We start from the raw sequence: 20,908 nt of genomic DNA on the forward strand, positions 1-20,908 counted from the left end.
CAGAGGTTACTAACTAAGGAAAATAAATTTAAAACAGCTGAAGTAGTTAAAGTTGGAGGGGTAGTCTTTTGAACTAAGTCTGGAGGGTATACGGATCTCACTGCCTGAACGGTGGAAGAAAAACTCTGAAATTAAAATCAATTGTATATGCAGTTAAGGTTCTGTGATCTATAGGCCTGTGTAACTTCAGCTGTAGTGGGATTAGACGTTGCTGACGAGAACATGACCCAAATTGATGCCTCCTGGGCATGTTTGTGTTTCCTCATTACGTTTTTACTTTCTTACCTTTACTTCATACTATTACTTTTAAAAATGAGTTTTGTCCAATTGACTGAGCTGATTTGTTTGGGTGTTTCTAATATTGAACAAAAGTCAAAACTGCCATTTTGAATGGGTTGATGCTGGTTGCATTTTCTTTGTGACATCGCAAACACTTCAAAAAAATACCCTCTAACCATCCTGATACCTCAACTAAATGCAAATGCAGGTGATACTGCTGGACGTGCCATTGGATCACTTGGCCTTTTCTGAGTCTAACTGCAATCGGTCAATTATATTTGTGCATAAAGTTATCAACATGGTATTAAACCAAGTTCAAGATACCAGAAGAATGAACAAATATGAAATGTTCACAAATGAAGTGTACATTGATCAATTTATGGACTTAGTTTTATTTTTTTAAGATGCTGCATGTTTTTATAAAGTGGCATGATTTTCAAAGTGACCTTTAGTGACCTTCAGTAAAAACAGAAGATGGTAAAAGTTGGGGAGGTGTGGCATTGTTGGTCAAGGACAGTATTACAGTTGCAGAAAGGATGTTTGGGGACTCGTCAACTGAGGTAGTATGGGCTAAGGTTAGAAACAGGAAAGGAGAGGTCACCCTGTTGGGAGTTTTCTATAGGCCTCCGAATAGTTCCAGAGATGTAGAGGAAAGGATAGCAAAGATGATTCTCGATAGGAGTGAGAGAGACAGGGTAGTTGTCATGGGAGACTTCAACTTTCCAAATATTGACTGGGAACACCATAGTTCGATTACTATAGATGGGTCAGTTTTTGTCCAGTGTGTGCAGGAGGGCTTCCTGACACAGTATGTAGACAGGCCAACAAGGGGGCGAAGCCACATTAGATTTGGTGCTGGGTAATGAGCCTAGCCAGGTGTTAGATTTGGAAATAGGTGCTCACTTTGGTGATAGCGATCACAATTCTGTTATGTATACTTTAGTGATGGAAAGGGATAGGTGTATACCACTGGGCAAGAGTTATAGCTGGGGGAAAGGCAATTACGATGAGATTAGGCAAGATTAGGGAGCATAGGATGGGGAAGGAAACTGCAGGGGATGGGCACATTAGAAATGTGGAGCTTATTCAAGGAAAAGCTCCTGCGTGTCCTCGATAAGTATGTACCTGTCAGGCAGGGAAGAATCTGTAGAGCACGGGAGCCGTGGTTTACGAAGGAAGTGGAATCTCTGGTCAAGAGCAGGAAGGCGGCTTATGTTAGGATGAGATGTGAAGGCTCAGTTAGGGTGCTTGAGGGCTACGAGGTAGCCAGGAAAGACCTAAAGAGAGAGCTCAGAAGAGCCAAGAGGAGACATGAGAAGTTGTTGGCGGATAGGATCAGGGTAAACCCTAAGGCTTTCTATAGGTATTTAAGGAATAAAAGAGTGATGAAAGTAAGATTAGGGCCAATCAAGGATAATAGAGGGAAGTTGTGGTGGAGTCAGATGAGATAGGGGAAGCGCTAAATGAATATTTTTCAACAGTATTCGCTCTAGAAAACGACAATGTTGTCGAGGAGAATACTGAGATACAGGCTACTAGAGTAGGTGGGATTGAGTTTCACAAGGAAGAGGTATTAGAAATCCTTCAGAGGGTGAAGATAGGTAAGTCCCCTGGGCCGGATGGGATTTATTCTAGGATCCTCTGGGAAGCCAGGGAGGAGATTGCCGAACCTTTGGCATTGATCTTTAACTCGTCATTGTCTACAGGAATAGTGCCAGATGACTGGAGGATAGCAAATGTGGTTTCCCCTGTTCAAGAAGGGGAGTAGAGACAACCCTGGTAATTATAGACCAGTGAGCCTTACCTCAGTTGTTGGTAAAGTGTTGGAAAAGGTTCTAAGGGATAGGATTTATAATCATCTCAGAGAATAAATTGATTAGGGATAGTCAGCACGGTTTTGTGAAGGGAAGGTCGTGTCTCACAAACCTTATTGAGTTCTTTGAGAAGGTGACCAAACAGGTAGATGAGAGTAAACCGGTTGATGTGGTGTATATGGATTTCAGCAAGGCGTTCGATTAGGTTCCCCACAATAGGCTATTGTACAAAATGCGGAGGAATGGGATTGTGGGAGATGTAGCAGTTTGGATCGGAAATTGGCTTGCTGAAAGAAGACAGAGGGTGGTAGTTGATGGGAAATGTTCATCCTGGAGACCAGTTACTAGTGGTGTACTGCAAGGGTCGGTGTTGGGTCCACTGCTGTTTGTCATTTTTATAAATGACCTGGATGAGGGCATAGAAGGATGGGTTAGTAAATTTGCAGACGACACTAAGGTCGGTGGGATTGTTGATAGTGACGAAGGATGCTGTAGGTTGCAGAGAGACATAGATAAGCTGCAGAGCTGGGCTGAGAGGTGGCAAATGGAGTTTAATGCAGACAAGTGTGAGGTGATGCACTTTGGTAGGAGTCTCCGGAGGGCAAAGTACTGGGCTAATGGTAAGAATCTTAGCAGTGTAGATGAGCAGAGAGATCTCAGTGTCCATGTACACAGATCCTTGAAAGTTGCCACCCAGGTTGACGGGGCTGTTAAGAAGTTGTACAGTGTTTTAGCTTTAATTAATAGAGGGATCGAGTTCTGGAACCAAGAGGTTATGGTGAAGCAGTACAAAACTCTGGTGCGGCCGCACTTCGAGTATTGTGTACAGTTCTGGTCACCGCATTATAAGAAGGATGTGGAAGCTTTGGAAAGGGTGCAGAGGAGATTTACTAGGATGTTGCCTGGTATGGAGGGAAGGTCTTACGAGGAAAGGCTGAGGGACTTGAGGCTGTTTTCATGACAGAGAAGAAGGTTGAGAGGTGACTTAATTGAGACGTATAAAATAATTAGAGGGTTAGATAGGGTGGATAGAGAGAGCCTTTTTCTGAGGATGGTGACGGCGAGCACGAGGGGGCATAGCTTTAAATTGAGGGGTGAAAGATATAGGACAGATGTCAGAGGTAGTTTCTTTACTCAGAGTAGTAAGGGAATGGAACGCTTTGCCTGCAACGATAGTAGATTCGCCAACTTTAAGTACATTTAAGTCGTCATTGGACAAGCATATGGACGTACATGGAATAGTGTAGGTTAGATGGGCTTGAGATTGGTATGACAGGTCGGCACAACATCGAGGGCCGAAGGGCCTGTACTGTGCTGTAATGTTCTATGTTAGTGGATCTTTTAAGAACAGAAGTTATTTGGTTAGGAGCTGGAAGGAATTGATTAATCTTCTGTGGAATTACTTGCAGTTGGAAAAACTAACTGCATTTTAATGATCTTGGTTGAATCATTTTAGGAAAGTTATACATTACAGTGCTTATCTGTTATCAATGTAATCTAGTAATTAGAAAATGCTCACAAAACTCGGATGTATGAGTATAGTGTCCATCAGTAGGAGAAAACACAGGGGAAACTGATCCTTGGGAATCACTGAAGGCCCTAGAGAACTGAAATGTGGCTAATGTAATACCCCTGTTTAAGAAGGGAGGGACACACAGAAGACAGGAAACTATAGCTTTACCACTGTTGGTAAGATTTTAAAGTCCACTATTAAGGATGAGATTGCGGAGTTTGGAAGTGCATGGTATAGTAGGGCAGAGCCAACTTGGCTTCATCAAGGGGAGGTCAAATCTGACAAATCTGTTAGAATTCTTGAGGTAATGAGCAAGCTAGACAAAGGAGGAGCAGTGGATATGACCTGTTTTGGATTTCCAGAAGTCCTTTGATAAAGTGCAAGACAGGAAGCTGCTAAATAAGATGTTTTAGGGTACAAGATCGGCTCTGACAGTGGGCAGAGCATAGGAATAAAGGTGTCTTTCAGGATGGCAGCCGGTGACTGACTTGAGTTCTGTAAGAGTCAGTGTTGGGACCACAGCTATTCATGCTATATATTAAAAATCTGGATGAAGGAACTAAGGGCATCATTGCTAAGTTTGCACATGACACAAAGATAGGTGGAAGGAACAGAAACAAAAATTGCCGGCAAAGTTCAGCAGACCTGGCAGCATCCATGAAGAGAAAGCAGAGAAACATTAACTCTGCTTTGTCTCCAGGTGCTGCCATATCTAAGTTTCTTTTTTGAGCAATTTTTGTTTTGTTTCTGAATTCCAGCATCTGCAGTTCTTTGATTTTCATTAGGTGGAGGCACAGGTAGTGTTTAGAAGTGAGGAGGCGGCAGAAGAATTGGATATGCGGGGTGAGTGGGCCAAGAATTTGCAGATGGAATACAGTGTGACAAAGCATGAGCTGAGACATTTTGGTAGGAACAATAGAGGTATAGACTATTTATAGAATTGAAAAAAAAACTTTGGAAATCTGATGTGTAAAGGGACTTGGGGATCCTAGTTCAGGAATCTGTTAAGGTTAACATGTAGGCTCAGTTGATAGTTAGGAAATCAAATGCAATGTTAGCATTCATTGCAAGAGGGCAAGAAACAAAAGCAGAGATGAACTGCTCAGGCTGCAGAACGTTATGATAAGACTACATTTAGTGTATTGAGCAGTTTCAGGCCTCAAATCTAAGCAAAGATGTGCTGGCACTGGGGGGGTGTAGAGGAAGCTGACAAGAATGATCCTGGGGATGAAGAGCTCGTCATGTGAGGAGAGGTAGCGATTTCTGGGTCTGTACTCAAGAGTTTAGAAGAATGAGGGGATCTCATTGAAATCTAAAAAATACTGAGGCCTAGATAGAGTGGACATGGGGAAGATGTTCCCGCTACTAGCAGAGACTGGGATCTGAGGGCACAACCTCAGAGTGAAAGGATAACACTTTAGAACCAAGTTGAGGAATTTCTTCAGCCAGAATGTGACAAATCTGTGGAACTCATTACCACAGGGGGCTGTGGAGGCCAAGTTATTGATTATATTTAAGACAAACAGGTTCTTGATTAGTAAGGGGATCAGGGATTATAGGGAGGAGTCAGGATAATGGGGTTGAGAACCATATCAGGCATGATTGAAAGGCCAAGTAGACTTGATGGGCTGAATTACCTAATTCTACTCCTATATCTTGTGATCTTATGGTGTGTTGAGGGAAACTTAGTATTTCAGATTTGACTTTTCATCAGAGTTCTATTTCCAACATCAGCAATATCTTACTGTCGCATTAGTATTTGGGTTTGTTTTGGGCTTTACACTGATGTTTGACTCTCCGTATTGGATTCTAGGGTTTCACGATGGTAGAGATGCCTCATGAGTTGTTGAAACTGTGGCCCTTAATCCTGTGCTGTTAATTGTTGTTTATCATCTGTCTTCTAATGTATAGAAGAGTAGTTCTGTTTACTTATCCATTTTAATTTGATGTATTTTTGGCTTTTCATCTGTGGTTGTCTCGAACTATGTGAAAGTAATTCCTTCGTAATTCTGTCAGCACCATTTTAAAAAGTAAGCTGTTTCATATGATGGGATTTGTGTAAGAAGTGGAAGTGATAGTAAGTTACAGTTGCCCTTTGGTTATGCTATTTATTTTCTTGTGTGGCAGATTGTCTGGACCAAATATTCTACTCAACAATGTTTTGTTAACTAACTGCTGAAGGCATAAAGGCAATCTGAAGAATAATAGAAAATCATGAAATAAAAGGGAGGGAAAGCCTTAAAACTGTTGCCATTACAGGAGAAAAGGTATTGGAAAAGCGAATGGGATGAAAGACCAAGTCCCAGTAATCTTGATGCACTTTCTACTAAGGTCTCGAAACAAGTGGCTGCAGCCGTTGTGGATAGATTTAATCTGTGAAAACTCCTTAAATTCTGGAAAGTTTCCCTTGAATTGGAATATTACAAATATAACACTTGTAAGAAAGGATGTCGGAAAGCAGGAATCTATCCACCAACTAGCCTAGCAAGGGTCACTGAAAGAATTCTGTCATCATTAAGGCATTAGTAGCAGGACATTTAGAAAATCTCAACACAGTCAGAGCAGCAAGGTTTTATGTAAGGGAAATCACATTGGACAAATTTGTTAGATCCTTTGAGAATGTATCAAATAGAGTGGATAAAAGGGAACCAGTAGGTGTACTGCATTGGAATTTTGGGGAAAAAAAAGCACTTGATGAGATGCCATATAAAAGATTACTGTGCAAAGTAAGAGCTCGTGGTCTTGGGTGCAATATATTAGCATGGTTAGAGCATTGGCTAGCTAACAGGAAACAATTGGATAAATGTTTCTTTTCAGGTTGGCAAACTGTAAATTGTGAAGTGTCTCAGTATCTGTGATGGAACCTCGCCTATTTACAAAGCCAACAGTATTGATGACTTGGATGAAGGGACAAACTTTATTGAAGATAAGCTGGCAAATTTGTAGAAGTTCTCTTAAACCTGATTCATTAATTCTGTTCTCTCTACAAAGACATTGCCAGACCTGTGTGATTCCAATGTTTCTATCTTTATGTCAGACAAACATTGGACCGCAGTTTTGCCCTTCTTCAATGGGGGATTTACTTCCAATGGAAGCTCAGCACAGGTTTTCTAGGATGATTTCTGGAATGACAGTGTTGTCTAATGAAGAAAGGTTAAGAGGATGGGACTTGTCGAATATAATCATAGAATCCCTACAGTGCAGAGAAAGGCCATTGGCCCCTTGAATCTGTACTGACTCTCTGAAGACCATCCCACCCAGACCAAGCCCCTGATCCTATCCTTGTATCCTGCATTTACCATGGTTAATCCTCCTAACTGACACATCTCTGGACACTGTATGGGCAATTTTGTATGGCGGGTAGTCTGGCTGTGCTTATCTTTGGCCTGTGGGAGGAACCTGGAGCACCTTGGAGGAATCCCATGCAGATATGGGGAGAATGTATGAACTCCACACAGTCACCCAAGAATTGTACCTTGGTCCCTGGTGTTGAGAGGTGGTAGTGCTAACCACTGTCACAGCAAATTTACTCACTGGAATTCTTCGTACAAAGGGTGGTAGATGTTTGGAACTCTCTTCCACAAATAGCAGTGAATGCTGATCAGTTGTTAATTTTAAATCTGAGGTAAATTTTTAAGCCAAGGAATTAAGGCAGATGTGCCAAAGGCAGGGATGTGGAGTTCAGCCACAGATCAGCTGTGATCTCATTGAATGGTACAGTCAGCTCAAGGGTTGAATAGCCTACTCTTGTTCCTTTGTTCCCATTTATTTAGAAGAATGAGATATAACCTAATTGAGACATGTAAAATCCTGAAGTTATTTGACAGGGTAGTTGCTGAAAAAATGTTTGCCGTCATGGGGGATTTTTGAACTTGGGCATGCAGATAAGGGGTCTTGGGTATAATGTGGATGTGTCGTGGAATTACTTCTGAGTCTTTAATCTTTGGAATTCTCTTCTGCAGAGTGCATTGAAGACTGGGCCAATGAATGTATTCAGTGTTGAGTCAGACTGTTTTCATCTACATGAGAATCAGGAGTTATGTGGGGAAGCAGGAAAGCGGAAGTAACGCCACAGTCAGAATAGCTGATTTTATTGAACAGCAAAACCAGTTTCAAGGACTAAATAGCCTTCTCTTCCCCTATTTCTTATGATCCTGTGACTTCACGCAGTGGAGGTTGATGCTCAAGTGAGGCTGTTTATTTCCAGTTAGCTCACCCACTCTACACTTTGTACCAAGTTTTAGATTAGATTCCCTACAGTGTGGAAACAGGCCCTTCGGCCAAACAAGTCTACACCACCCCTTGAAGTATCCCACCCAGACCCATCCCCCTATAGCCCACACACCCCTGAACACTATGGGCAATTTAGCATGGCCAATCCACCTAGCCTGCACATCTTTGGACTGTGGGAGGAAACCGGAGCTCCCGGAGGAAACCCATGCAGACGCTGGGAGAATGTGCAAACTCCTCACAGACAGTTGCCTGAGGCTGGAATCGAACCCGGGTCCCTGGCTCTGTGAGGCTGCAGTGCTAACCACTGAGCCACCGTGCCGCCCAAAAGTTCTGGTGCTGTAATTTTTCAAGTCGTTGAATTAAAGATTCAAGAGCAGAATTCAGTCTTGCGTACATAACCAAAATATCTATCGCATATGTGACAGATATGGAGCTCGTATGTTTTGCGTTTACATCAAAGCTTTGTGGTAATCACAGATGACTGTCAGTTATCGTCAGTGATCGCAGAACTGGATAAAGGGACAAGGAAGCAGGGTCTTTTGTTGCTTTTACTTGGTTAGATTGAATCTGGGGAGGCTGACACTAGTGAACCGAAGCCTGATGGGTCTGTATCTCGGGTAAATAATTGAGCCTGATTTAGCTCTGTAAACACTGGAAGGTGGCTCATTGTTGCTGAGGTCTTTGAATCTAGTCTAGACAAGAAATGATGTGCCTTTTTCTATTAAGTGAGAAGTACCAAGATATTAGCTGTTGAAACAAGTAGCTTGAAATTTCAAAGCCGCGGTGCAAAAATTGGGTTTATAGAATCATAGAAACATTCAGCAAGCCAATCGATCCATCAAGCCCATCCCAACCCTCCAAAGAGTATCCGACCCAGATTTGCCATCACTCTATCCCTGTAATGCTGCAATCTCCATGGCTAATCCACCTAACCTGCATATCTCTGAACACTACATGGGCAATTTAGCATGTTTGGACTAAGAGGAAACTGGAGCACCCAGCAGAAACCCAAGCAGGCAGAGGGATGGAGTGAGTGGAGTTTACACAGTCACCTGAGCATAGAATTGAACTCAGATCCCTGGCGCCGTGAGGCAGCAGTGCTAACCGCTGACCCACTGTGCCACCCCACAGTTTTTATCTGCAATTATAATTTTGAAAATTATTGATGTATTTCATGTATATTTTGTGGATGGATGATGTCATAGGGTGAAGAAATAACATTCAAAATATTACAAATTGTGTAATAAATGTGTTAGTTTCAAATGTTTGTAAACCTGCCGCAATTTATTAATCTCTTGTTGCAACATTTGTTTTCTTGACAGTCCCTTTTATGGTGAAGATTTTTACTTTGAAATTCCTCGAAGTTTCCAGTACCTCTCCTTTTATATTTATGATAAAAGTTTCTTTCAGAAGGATGTCCCTTTTGGTAAGTTGCAAAGTAACCATAATCTTCACCTATGAAACTCTGCATGTTCCCTATACTGAGTTTCTACCCTATTTTCTTTCCTATGTAGGAACATTTGAGTGGTGATATCGTTTATTCTGTGCCCTTTAAATAAATTCCAGTGTCAACAATATCAAAATTGCCTATGTCCCTAGAATTATTGGTGTTCTATGGGCAAGGAGCTAAGAAATCGTAGGGTCATAATACATTTGAATTTGGTGTGGATTTCTTGTGGTCTTTGGATAATAATTTTTAAACAATGTCCAACGCTGTATTTAAACCTAAATTCCAGATTGTTTTGCTGAATTTGCTATATTATTAAATATGTTTTTAATTTAAATAAAATCATACTGTAGATAATTTGCTCACATATGTAGAAGCAGGTTGAGGTTTATTCCATCTTTCTTTTCTCAACCTCTATTTCTCGGGTCATTTAAGTTGGATAATGCTCTTGTAATATCTCTGCATTAAAAGTTGCAGCATTTTAGCGAATTAAGTGTGCGTGTGTAGTGGGGATGGGATGGAATAGAACCCTAATATATACACTCATAACTCATCAATGGATCTGATCTTATCAAGCCAAATAATTGTGAGAGATATCATTCTTCAAATATTTTGATTAAAGATTAAACAGTGTAAGCCTACCCTCTTAAACAAGCGTGAATAGCACACTGGTATAGAGTTTGCTTTGTAACTTTATATAGTTATTTAGTTTTGTCACATTGATGTTTGACAAAGTTATTACTTGAACAAGTGGTGCTTAAAAATATGCTAAAAACATGAATGGCATTTTAGGTATGAATATCTTTTTGTTCAAATCTAATTGGCTTAATGGAGTAATGAACATCCCTTTAGAGTACAAGTGTGCAGCTTGGCAGAATCACTAAAGCAGACTGGGAGGGAGTGTGAAGCAGTTTGGGATTATCATGTAGTAGATCTGTATCACTGAGATAGATCAGGAAGAATGTGCAGCAGGCCTGAATCATTGCAAATCAGATTGGCAATGTGTGAAACAAATCAGGGTCACTGTATTGAGAAATAGCTCTTGCAGCAAGGCTGTGTGTTGTTTGGCTGTTTTATACTGTAGTTTTATTTCCCTTTATGCAAAGTTAGGAAGTTACTGTAGGAACTAGGAAATTAAAACTTAATTTTTTCTTATAATAAAGGTTAATGAAAGTATTTCAATGTAATCACTATATTTGAGTTTTTTTTAAGTCACAACCTGTATTATTTGGTAGAGGAGTGGCAGGGCAGCTCAGACCCCTGGAGCATACCATACCAGGTAACCATTTGTGCAGGAAGTGTTGTCAGCAGCATTCGTGCACCAGATTTCTAAGCTTGCATAGCAGCTGGCATCCCTGCATGTTTGATACTTCACATTGTTCCTGACCTGTTTCACACTCCTTCAATTGTGCTGCAGATTTTGATTGAATTCAACTTCCACATCTGCCATTGGCAGGACTTGAAACTAGGTCCCAAGAATATTAAACAAAAAACCAAAAGAACTGCGGATGCTGGAAATTACAAAAGAAAACAAACAGCTGGAAAAACTCAGCAGGTCTGGAACCACCTGTGGATAGAAACTGGAGTTAATGTCTCAAATCCAGTGACCATCTTTAGAACCTCTGAAGTTCAGAACCCAGGAGTTCTGAGGACTGGACACAATATGTTAACTCTGATCTCTCTCCACAGATCTGCTACACCTGAGTTGTTTTGTGTTTTGGAAATTAGGTTTTTTTTTCCCCCCTGAGAACATTACCTGTATCTCAGGGTTAATAATCTAGCAATACCACCACTGGGCCAACACTTTCCCATCCATTACCCTACCAGGCTAATTACCGCTCAGCATCTGCAAGGTTGAGTGCTTTTGTGGATAGTGTTTTTTCAATGTAGTCACTGTAGTGAGGCATTTGCAGGAAGAGAGAAAGTAAATGACCACTGGACAGTCTGGAACAAACTGGCAGGTAATGCAGGAGTGAGGTAAATGTGTCTTGTTTTCCAACCAGCATTGAGTTCTGAATATTGGTGAAGGTGATGTGTCATATGGGGACTGCAGCCAGAGGGGCACAAAGAAGAGCAATAGTAATAGGTAATCAGATCATCAAGGGATCAGCCAAGCATTGATGTCTTGGCAACAGATGTAAATGCATGATATTTGGCCTCTCTGTAGGCAGGGGCAAGAATGTCACCAAATAGCTGCCGAGCAGCTTGGAGGGTGAATAGTCAATAGCCATGGTGCATATCAATGTCTGTGGCGTTGGTAGGAAGAGGGAAGTCAGAATATTAGGAGACAAGGTAGGAAACTAGTGACTGGAACCTTGATAGCAATGTCTGGATTGCAGCCAGTATCCAGCATTAGTGTGTATTAATGTTAATGGTTGGAGAGCAAGTGCAGGAGGGAGGGCTTCATATTCTTGGCACATTGGGATCAGTTCTCGGGGAGCTGGGATCTAAACAGGCTAGATCAGTTGCACCTAAACAGATCTAGGATCAGTTTCCTTCTGGAGAGATTTGTTAGTGCTATTATGAAGGCTTTAGACTAATTCGGCTGTGTTGAGGGAACCAGGCTATAGTACAACAAGGGTCAAGGGACAAAATTTATTGGGAGTGAAGGATTCTAGTAGAGTATCAAATATTGAAGTATTCAGTTAAGAGGAAAACTAAAGTCAAAATTTAGTTCTGAAGAAGGGCCACTGAAGCTGATGTGTTAACTCTGCTTTCTGTCCTGTTTTTCCAGAAATTTCTGTCTGTTTCTGAAGTCTTAATTAGGGTTTTCTTACATATATATGAATACATAAAATACATAGAAATTAGAACATTACAGCGCAGTTACAGGCCCTTCAGACCTTGATGTTGCGCTGACCTGTGAAACCAACCCTAAACTCATCTAACCTACACTATTCCATTATCATCCATATGTTTATACAATGACCATTTAAATGTCCTTTTAAGTTGGCAAGTCTACTACTGTTGCAGGCAGGGCATTCCACTCCCTTACTACTCTCGGAGTAAAGAACCTACCTCTGGCTTCTGCCTTATATCTATCACCCCTCAAATTAAAACTGTCCCCTCGTGCTAGCAAGCACTATCTGAGGAAAAAGGCTGTCACTGTCCACCCTATCTAATCCTCTGATCATCTTGTATGTCTCTATTAAGTTGCCTCTTAGCCTTCGTCTCTCTAACGAAAACAGCCTCCAGTCCCTCCGTCTTTCCTCGTAAGACCTTCCCTCCATACCAGGCAACATCCTGGTAAATCTCCTCTGCACCCTTTCCAATGCTTCCACATCCTTCCTATAATGCAGCGACCAGAACTGTATGCGATATTTCAAGTGCGGCTGCACCAGAGTTCTGTACAGTTGCAACATGACCTCATCGCTCCGAAACTCAATCCCTCTCTACCAATAAAACCTATCAACCTAGGTGGCAACTTTCAGGGATCTTTGCACGTGGACACCGAGATCTCTCTGCTCATCCACACTACCAAGAATCTTACCATTTAGCCCGGTACTCTGTATTCCTGTTACTCCTCCCAAAGTGAATCACCTTACACTTTTCCGCATTAAACTCCATTTGCCACCTCTCAGCCCATCTCTGCAGCTTATCTATGCCTTTCTGTAACCTGCAACATCCTTCCGTACTATCCACAACTCCACCGACTTGAGTGTCATCTGCAGATTTACTAACCCAAGCTTCTTTGCCCCCATCCAGGTCATTTATAAAAATGACGAACAGCAGTGGCCCCAAAACAGATTTCCTTGCAGTACGCCACGAGTAACTGCACTCCAGGATGAACGTTTCCCATCAACTACCATCCTCTATCTTACAGCTAGCCAATTTCTGATCCAAACCGCTAAATCACCCTCAATCCCATGCCTCCATATTTTCTGCGATAGCCTACTGTGGGGAACGTTATCAAACGCTTTACTGAGATTCATATACATCACATCAACTACTTTACCCTCATCCACCTGTTTGGCCACCTTCTCAAAGAACTCAATAAGGTTTGTGAGGCACGACCTATCCTTCACAAAACCGTGTTGACTATCCCTAATCAAATTATTCCTTTCTAGATGATTATAAGTCCCATCTCTTTTGTTAACCTCTCCAACACTTGACCCACAACCGAAATGAGTCTCACTGGTCTATAATTACCAGGGTTGTCTCTACTTGAAGAAGGGGACAGCATTTGCTATCCTCCAGTCTTTTGGCACTATTTCTGTAGACAATGACGTCTTAAAGATTGAAGTCAAAGGCTCTGCAATCTCCTCCCTAGCTTCCCAGAGAATCCTGGGATAAATCCCATCCAGCCCAGGGGACTTATCTATTTTCACACTCTCCAGAATTGCTAACACCACCTCCTCCTGAACCTCAATCCCATCTAGTTTAATAGCCTGTATCTTAGTATTCGCCTCGACAACACTGTCTTTTTCCTATGTGAATACTGATGAAAAATATTCATTTAGTGCCTCTCCTATCTCTTTGGACTCCATGCACAACTTCCCACAACTGTCCTTGACTGGCCCTAATCTTACTCTAGTGATGCTTTTATTCCTGACATACCTATAGAAAGCTTTAGGGTTTTCCTTGATCCTACCTGCCAAAGACTTCTCACGTCCCCTCCTGGCTCCTCTTAGCTCTCTCTTTAGATCCCTCCTGGTTAATTTGTAACTCTCAAGCTCCCTAACTGAGCCTTCATGCCTCATCTTTACATAAGCCTCCTCCTTCCTCTTGACTAGAGATTCAACTTCTTTTAGTAAACCACGGTTCCCTCGCTCAACCACTTCCTCCCTGCCTGACAGGCACATACGTATCAAGGACACGTAGTAGCTGTTCCTTGAACAAGCTCCATATTTCAATTGCGCCCAGCCCCTGCAGTTTCCTTCCCCATCCTATGCATCCTAAATCTGGCCTAATTGCCTTTCCCCCACCAATAACTCTTACCCTGCAGTGTATACCTATTTCTTTCCATCGCTAAAGTAAACATAACCGAATTGTGGTCACTGTCGCCAAAGTGCTCACCTACTTCCAAATCTAACACCTGGCCTGGTTCACTGCCCTGTACCAAATCCAGTGTGGCCTCGCCTCTTGTTGGCCTATCTACGTACTCTGTCAGGAAACCTTCCTGCACACATTGGACAAAACCTGACCCATCTAAAGTACTCAAACTATTGCGTTTCCAGTCAATATTTGGAAAGTTAAAGTCCCCCATAACAACTACTCTGTTACTTTCGCTCCTATCCAGAATCATCTTTGCAATCCTTATCTGTACATCTCTGGAACTTTTTGGAGGCCCCTCGAAAACACCCAACAGAGTGACCTCTCCTTTCCTGTTTCTAACCTCAGCCCATACCACCTCAGTAGATGAGTCCTCATCAAACGTCCTTTCTGCCACTGTAATACTGTCCTTGACTAACAATGCCACACCCCCCCCTCTTTTATCACCTCCCCACTCTAATTGAAATGTCTAAACCCCGAAACCTGCAACAACCATTCCTGTCCCTGCTCTATCCATGTCTCCGAAATGGCCACAACATCGAAATCTCAGGAACCAACCCATGCTGCAAGTTCACCCACCTTATTCCAGGTGCTCCTGGCGTTGAAGTAGTCACACTTCAAACCATCTTCCTGCCTGCCAGTACGTTCCTGCGACCTTGAAACCTTAATCATGACCTCACTACTCTAAATTTCCTGTACATTGGGGCTACAATTCAGGTTCCCACCCCCTGCTGAATTAGTTAAAAACCTTCCAAAGAGCATTAGCAAATTTCCCCCCAGGATATTGGTCCCCCTCTGGTTCAGGTGTTGACCATCCCGTTTGTGGAGGTCCCACCTACCCCAGAATGAGCCCCAAATATCCAGGTATCTGAATCCCTCCCTCCTACACCATCCCTGTAGCCACGTGTTCATCTGCTCTCTCTCTATTCCTCACCTTGGGGCACAGAGATAAAATTCTAGCTCTAAGCTTCCATCCCAACTCATTGAATTTCTGCGTTACATCCCCATCCATTTTCCTACCTATGTCATTGGTGCCTGTATGGACCATGACTTGGGGATGCTCCCCGTCCCCCTTAAGGATCCCGAAAACACGATCTGAGACATCGTGGACCCTGGCACCTGGGAGGTAACACACCAACCGCGAGTTTCTCGACCCCGCAGAATCTCCTATCTGTCCGCCTAACGGTGGAGTCCCCAATGACTCATGCTGTCTTCCTCTCCCCCCCCTTCCCTTCTGAGCAACAGGGACAGACTCTTGTGCCGGACACCTGTACCCCATGGCTTACCCCTGATAAGTTGTCCCCCAACAGTATCCAAAACGTACTTGTTGAGGGGAACGGCCACAGAAGATCTCTGCACTGTCTGCCTATTCTCTTTCCCCTTCCTGACAGTCACCCAGCTACCTTTTTCCTGCACCTTGGGTATGACCACCTCCTTATAATTCCTCTCTATCACCCCCTCAGCCTCCCGAATGATCCAAAGTTCATCCAGCTCCAGCTCCAGTTCCCTAACGGGGCTTCCAAGGAGCTGCAGTTGGGTGCACTTCCCGCAGATGAAGTCAGCGGGGACATTAGTGGTGACCCTTAGCTCCCACATTCTACAGGAGGAGCATACAACTGCCCTAACATCCACTCCCAATGTTCTGAATTCCCAAACAGACTACTGTAAGAAAATAAAACTGGTAACCTTACCAAATTGGAACTCAACCCTTTTGTTTTTGGTTAGAGGAAGAGGATGGGTGGGAGACACTATCCAAGTAGTGTTTTGGTAAAGCAACCACCCAAATATATATACTGGAGAGAAAAAAAAAGCAACCTTATCTTCCCTTTGACACTCTGCCTTGCGCTGGTGCCGCTGAAAAACAAAAGCGCCGTTGCTGCACGAGGTAAGTTTTTATACTAGAGAGAAAAAAAACACAACCTTACCTTCCTGTCAACACTGTGTGAAGGAAAAAACTTTTCTCTGTTCTGAGGAAAGGTCACCCAACCTGAAATGTTAAGTCTCTCTTTTCCTTCAGATTCTGCCAGACCTGCTGAGCTTGTCCAGCAACTTCTGTTTTTGTTCCTGATTTACAGCATCTGTAGTTCTTTCAGTTTTTGTGGTGTAACTTGTGATAGTGATTCAGAAACCAAAAACATTCCTCTTCAATCATCAGACTATTTAATATTTTCCTGAGAGTTGAGCAGATGGCGATCTTGTTTTCATATTTCATTTGAATGAATACACTCTTGAACAATTTGGGGCTGTTTGTTCTGCTGGGTAGCATTGGCCTGCTTAACATTTTGGAATAGAATTCGATCTCAGACTGGCCTTGATCCGTGAAACTACCTGAATAGAGCTGTGATCGCAATTTTCAAGTGAATAGAAAGATCTGTGCTTAAATTTAGTTGAATTTTCATTTGATAATTCCTATCAATTAAGTTATGACCATTATTTGCAACTGATGTCTTTCTTTCTTTCTTTCAGGTAAAGTATCAATCCGAAAGGAAGATCTGTGCAAGTACAACTGTCAGGATAACTGGTTTGCACTGCAGCTTGTTGACGCTAACTCTGAAGTTCAGGTAAATTAACTAAGCTTTCCTAAATATCTCTAATCAACAACCAAGTGTTTTTGAAATGAGCTAAGGTAGGGGTCTAGAGTGGGGTAAAATTTAGAGGCATTCTTTTGTTGACTTCACAGTAAAATTCCATAAGTTGCTTTCTCGTACTTTGTCTAAATGCCAGTTCTTTGGGTACAACCTAAATGATGATTGTCAGCAGGCTATTTAGTCTGACTGATGTTGCAGCTGAATGTGATTTTTTTTTTTCCTAATCCAACAGCTACAATTCTGGAATAGAAATAAAAAGTTCTGGCAATCAGGACGGGCTGCCGTTGTGGAAAGAGAAATAGAGTTGACTCTTCAGGTCAATAATCTTTCATCAGTACTCAATATTGTGTTTGTCAATGGAATTCACTTAAACCATAACACAATAACACAAAGGAGCAGAATGAGGCCATTCAGCCCATCACGTCTCTTCTGCCATTTGATCAGAGCTGATGTGTTTCTCAACCCCATTCTCCTGCCTTCTCCCTGTAACCCTTGATACCTCCTTCCTACCATCTATGTCTGACCTAAACACACTCAATGATTTTGGCCTCCACAGCCTTCTGTGGCAATGAGTTCTACAGATTCATCACCCTCTGACTGAAGAAATTACTCCTCATTTCAGTTCTAAGGGGTGTGAGGTTGTGCTCTGAGGCTGTGCCTTTGGGTCCTAGTCTCTTCTACTGATGGAACCATCTTCTCCATGTTCACTTTATCCAGGCTTGTCAGTATTCTGTAAGTTTCAACGAGATTCCCCATATTCTTCTAAACACCATCGAGTACAGACCCAGAGTCCTCGAACACTCCTCATAAGACAAGTGCTTCATTCTTGGGCATCATTCTTGTGAGCTTCCTGTGGACCCTCTCCAATGCCAGACATCCATCCTTAGATATGGGGCCCAAAACTGCTGTCAATATTCCAAATGTAGTCTGACTAGAGGGTTGTATAGCCTCAGCTTATACAGCACATCCCTGCTCATGTTCTTGCCCCTCTTGAAGAGAGTGCTGACATTGCATTTGTCCTCCTGACTGCCAACTGAAATTGCATGTTAAGAGAATCCTAATGTCCTAAAACCGTTCCCATTTAGAAAATAGTCTATGCTGCTTCTTCCTACCGAAGTGCATAACCTCAAATTTTCGCACATTATAATCCATCTGCCACTTCTCTGCCCATTCTCTTAGACTGTCCAAGTCCTCCTCCCTCAACACTGCCCATCCCTCTACCTACTGCAAACTTGGCAACAACGCCCTTCGTTCCTTTGTCCAGACCACTAAATGTGTAACGTGAATAGTTGTAGTCGCAACACTGACCCTTGCAGTACCAGTCACTGGTTGCTGTCCTGAAAAATACTTCCTTAACCCCACTCCCTGCCTTCAGCCAATCCCCTCTATCCGTCCTGATACTTTGCCCCTAACGTAATGGTCTCTTATTTAGCAGCCTCATGTGCAGAACTTTTTTGGAAGGCTGCTGGAAATCCAAATGGATAACGTCTGTTGAATCTCCTTTTGAACTTGCTTGTGACCGTTTCAAAGAATTCTACTAGATTTGTCAGGCATGACCTCCCATCGACAAAGGTATGCTGATTTCATCCCATTTTACCACACACTTTACTCTGTATTTTCATCCTTGATGTTGGCCTCTTGAATCTTACCAACAACCCATCAGCCCATAGTTTCTCACCTTCTGCCCTCACCCCTTTAAATGGGCATGTTACATTAGCCATTTTCCAGTCTGTGCACCACTCCGTCCCGCCCCATTCCGGCTATTCCTGAAAATCTGCGATCTCCTCCAGAACTCTGGAGTGTCGTCCATCTGTTCTGGGTGATTTATCTGCCCTCAGACCTTTGAACTTCCCCAGCACCATCTCCTTTGTGATGGCCATGGCACTCATCTCTGCTCCCTGACTCTTTTGTAGTGATACATTCTACTCACTCCACCATTGCTACCTGTCAACCTGGACACCAAAGGCAATTTTATAGCTAGTTATTTTGTAGAGGTGTGCACTGAATTCAATTTTTTGGAAGGCCTCTGACATGTTAGCTACTATTTCAGTTATGGTGCACTTAGACTGATAATAGATACGCAACCAAAAATAAATTTATTTCATGTTCTTGTAAGGAATGTTGTGCTGTCTGTTTTGTCGATCTGAGATGCTCAGTTGTTTGAGGAAAATAGATGACTGATCCCTAACGACTCTTATCTATTCTTTCAACAGTCCTTTAGGACCCATGGCAGTGGGCATTATACATTATTCTGAAAGGTTTATTTTAATTTACTTAGTGTAACTAGCCAAGTGTGTCAATTTATATCTTATCAGTATTACCAATTTGTGCTCCTTCCTGAAACACACTTTGTCTCCATGGTCAACTTGGGTATGCAAACCCGCACTGCGAATCAATTTTGACCACGGGTCTAATATAACTTGGAGCTCAGGGCAAGCAATGAACTTCTATCTGTTACGGGTATTCATTGGAGGTAAGGTGAACCTGGTGCACTCCAAATCTCTCTGATATGCAAAGAAATCAAAACTTAACAAGTTAGATAACTAAGATTAATGACTGTTTCATACAAATAATGTTACAAAGCAAAATAAATTCTAATTTTAGAAATCGTTTGATATTTCGGATCGAGACCCTTCTTCAGAAATGTTCATCCAGCTTCACACCGTGTTATCTCAGATTCTCCAGCATTGGCAGTTCCTACTATCTCTGTAACAATTTTTAGAAATACGTTTGTTTCGTGATGCTTTTCATGCTTTGTTCGTTATAGCAACCTATGCTTGCAATGCATGTACAGAAATTGAAAACCTGTCCTAAGGAATGCTTTCCAGATTTATCCATCTTGTTGATGGCTACACAACTTCGCATCAACAATCAGAGCAAAGAGTGTGACAGGGCTGCTTACATGCCAGCAAAGTCTTCTGTTTACTTTAGTGACGCATCGATTCTTGTTGTGTGCATGGACTAATTTTAGGGATACAGTGTATTTTTGAATGTTCATTTATACTATCAAAATGTTTTCATTATAAACAGGAAGTTACAATCTCAAGTTCACTTTCCCACTGTCTGGGGCTCAAATTCTCTATTTTCCACATACTGCATTTAAAGTAATTTTTTACAATGACCTACTGGCAAAGGTGGACTGTTTTTCCACGATATATAATGAAAGACAGCAATAAAGATAATAGCAATCAAAATGATTGAAGTTGATGGTGATTGCCAACTTATAAGTATGCCATTAAGTATAGTCAGAATTGACAGTTTAAAATAAGAAGCTAAGATCTCTGCATCTGCATGCTCACGGCATTGTCAGTAAGTCAGATAAATTTATCTGAAGTAAAAATTCATATGTACCGGACACCCATTACAGAACTAAGGAAATCAAGGCTGGAACCCAAACTTCTGAGGGTACATGACATTCTTGAAGGGCAGGTTGCTAGAAGAGAAGGGGCTCTTTCAAAATCTTGTGCAGCAGCTTTTAGGAAAGAGTGACCATGATCCCATTTTTACATGAAATTTGAAAGTAATTTAATTTGAAAATGAAGCTCAATCTAAACGAGGAAAACTATGATGCACTATGACATAGCAGAATTTCTGTCCTAGTTTTATCTAAGAAATAAGAACAGTGAAGAGCTAAGTCAAAAACAGAACCAAAAAGGTGGCAATCTCTGGCTTACCTCCTGAGCTATGAGCTGATTGGCACAAGGTCAATAAGATTAGCAGGTAAATGTATGGCTTAAAGATTCATTCGGGAAAAATGAGTTTGAATTCATGGGACATTGGCACCAGTAGTGGGGAAGATGGGACCTATTCTGATGGAATGATCATTTGAATTGTGCTGGGACCAGAGTCCTAGCGAATTGTATAACAAGGGCTGTAGACAGGGCTTTAAACTAAATAGTTAGGGGGTGGGATGCGTGGTGTTAGGGTGGGGGGGGGAAAAGTGGTTCGGTTATAGGGGAAATTTTTTTAAAAATCCCCAAATTAAAGGAGGAGGTAAGAGCACAGGCTAACGATGTGGCAGACGGTTACCAAATAGTAAAGG

The 20,908-nt window shown here is 42.1% G+C and overlaps 1 protein-coding gene across 4 annotated transcripts in view; it reads left to right on the forward strand.

Annotated features, from left to right (window-relative positions):
* rasa2 (RAS p21 protein activator 2) overlaps positions 1-20,908 on the forward strand; it is a 189,509-nt gene that overhangs the window by 64,300 nt on the left and 104,301 nt on the right. For 2 of the 4 annotated variants that reach the window (XM_048541904.2, XM_048541905.2), the window contains exons 3-4: positions 9,162-9,265; positions 16,745-16,839. In XM_048541904.2, coding sequence (XP_048397861.1) covers positions 9,162-9,265; positions 16,745-16,839 — 199 coding nt within the window. Of the gene's footprint in view, positions 1-9,161; positions 9,266-16,744; positions 16,840-17,108; positions 17,183-20,908 lie in introns of those variants that run through there. The other 2 variants (XM_048541906.2, XM_048541907.2) reach the window with 2 other exon arrangements.

Source organism: Stegostoma tigrinum, chromosome 14, assembly GCF_030684315.1.
Source record: "Stegostoma tigrinum isolate sSteTig4 chromosome 14, sSteTig4.hap1, whole genome shotgun sequence".
Taxonomy (NCBI): domain Eukaryota; kingdom Metazoa; phylum Chordata; class Chondrichthyes; order Orectolobiformes; family Stegostomatidae; genus Stegostoma; species Stegostoma tigrinum.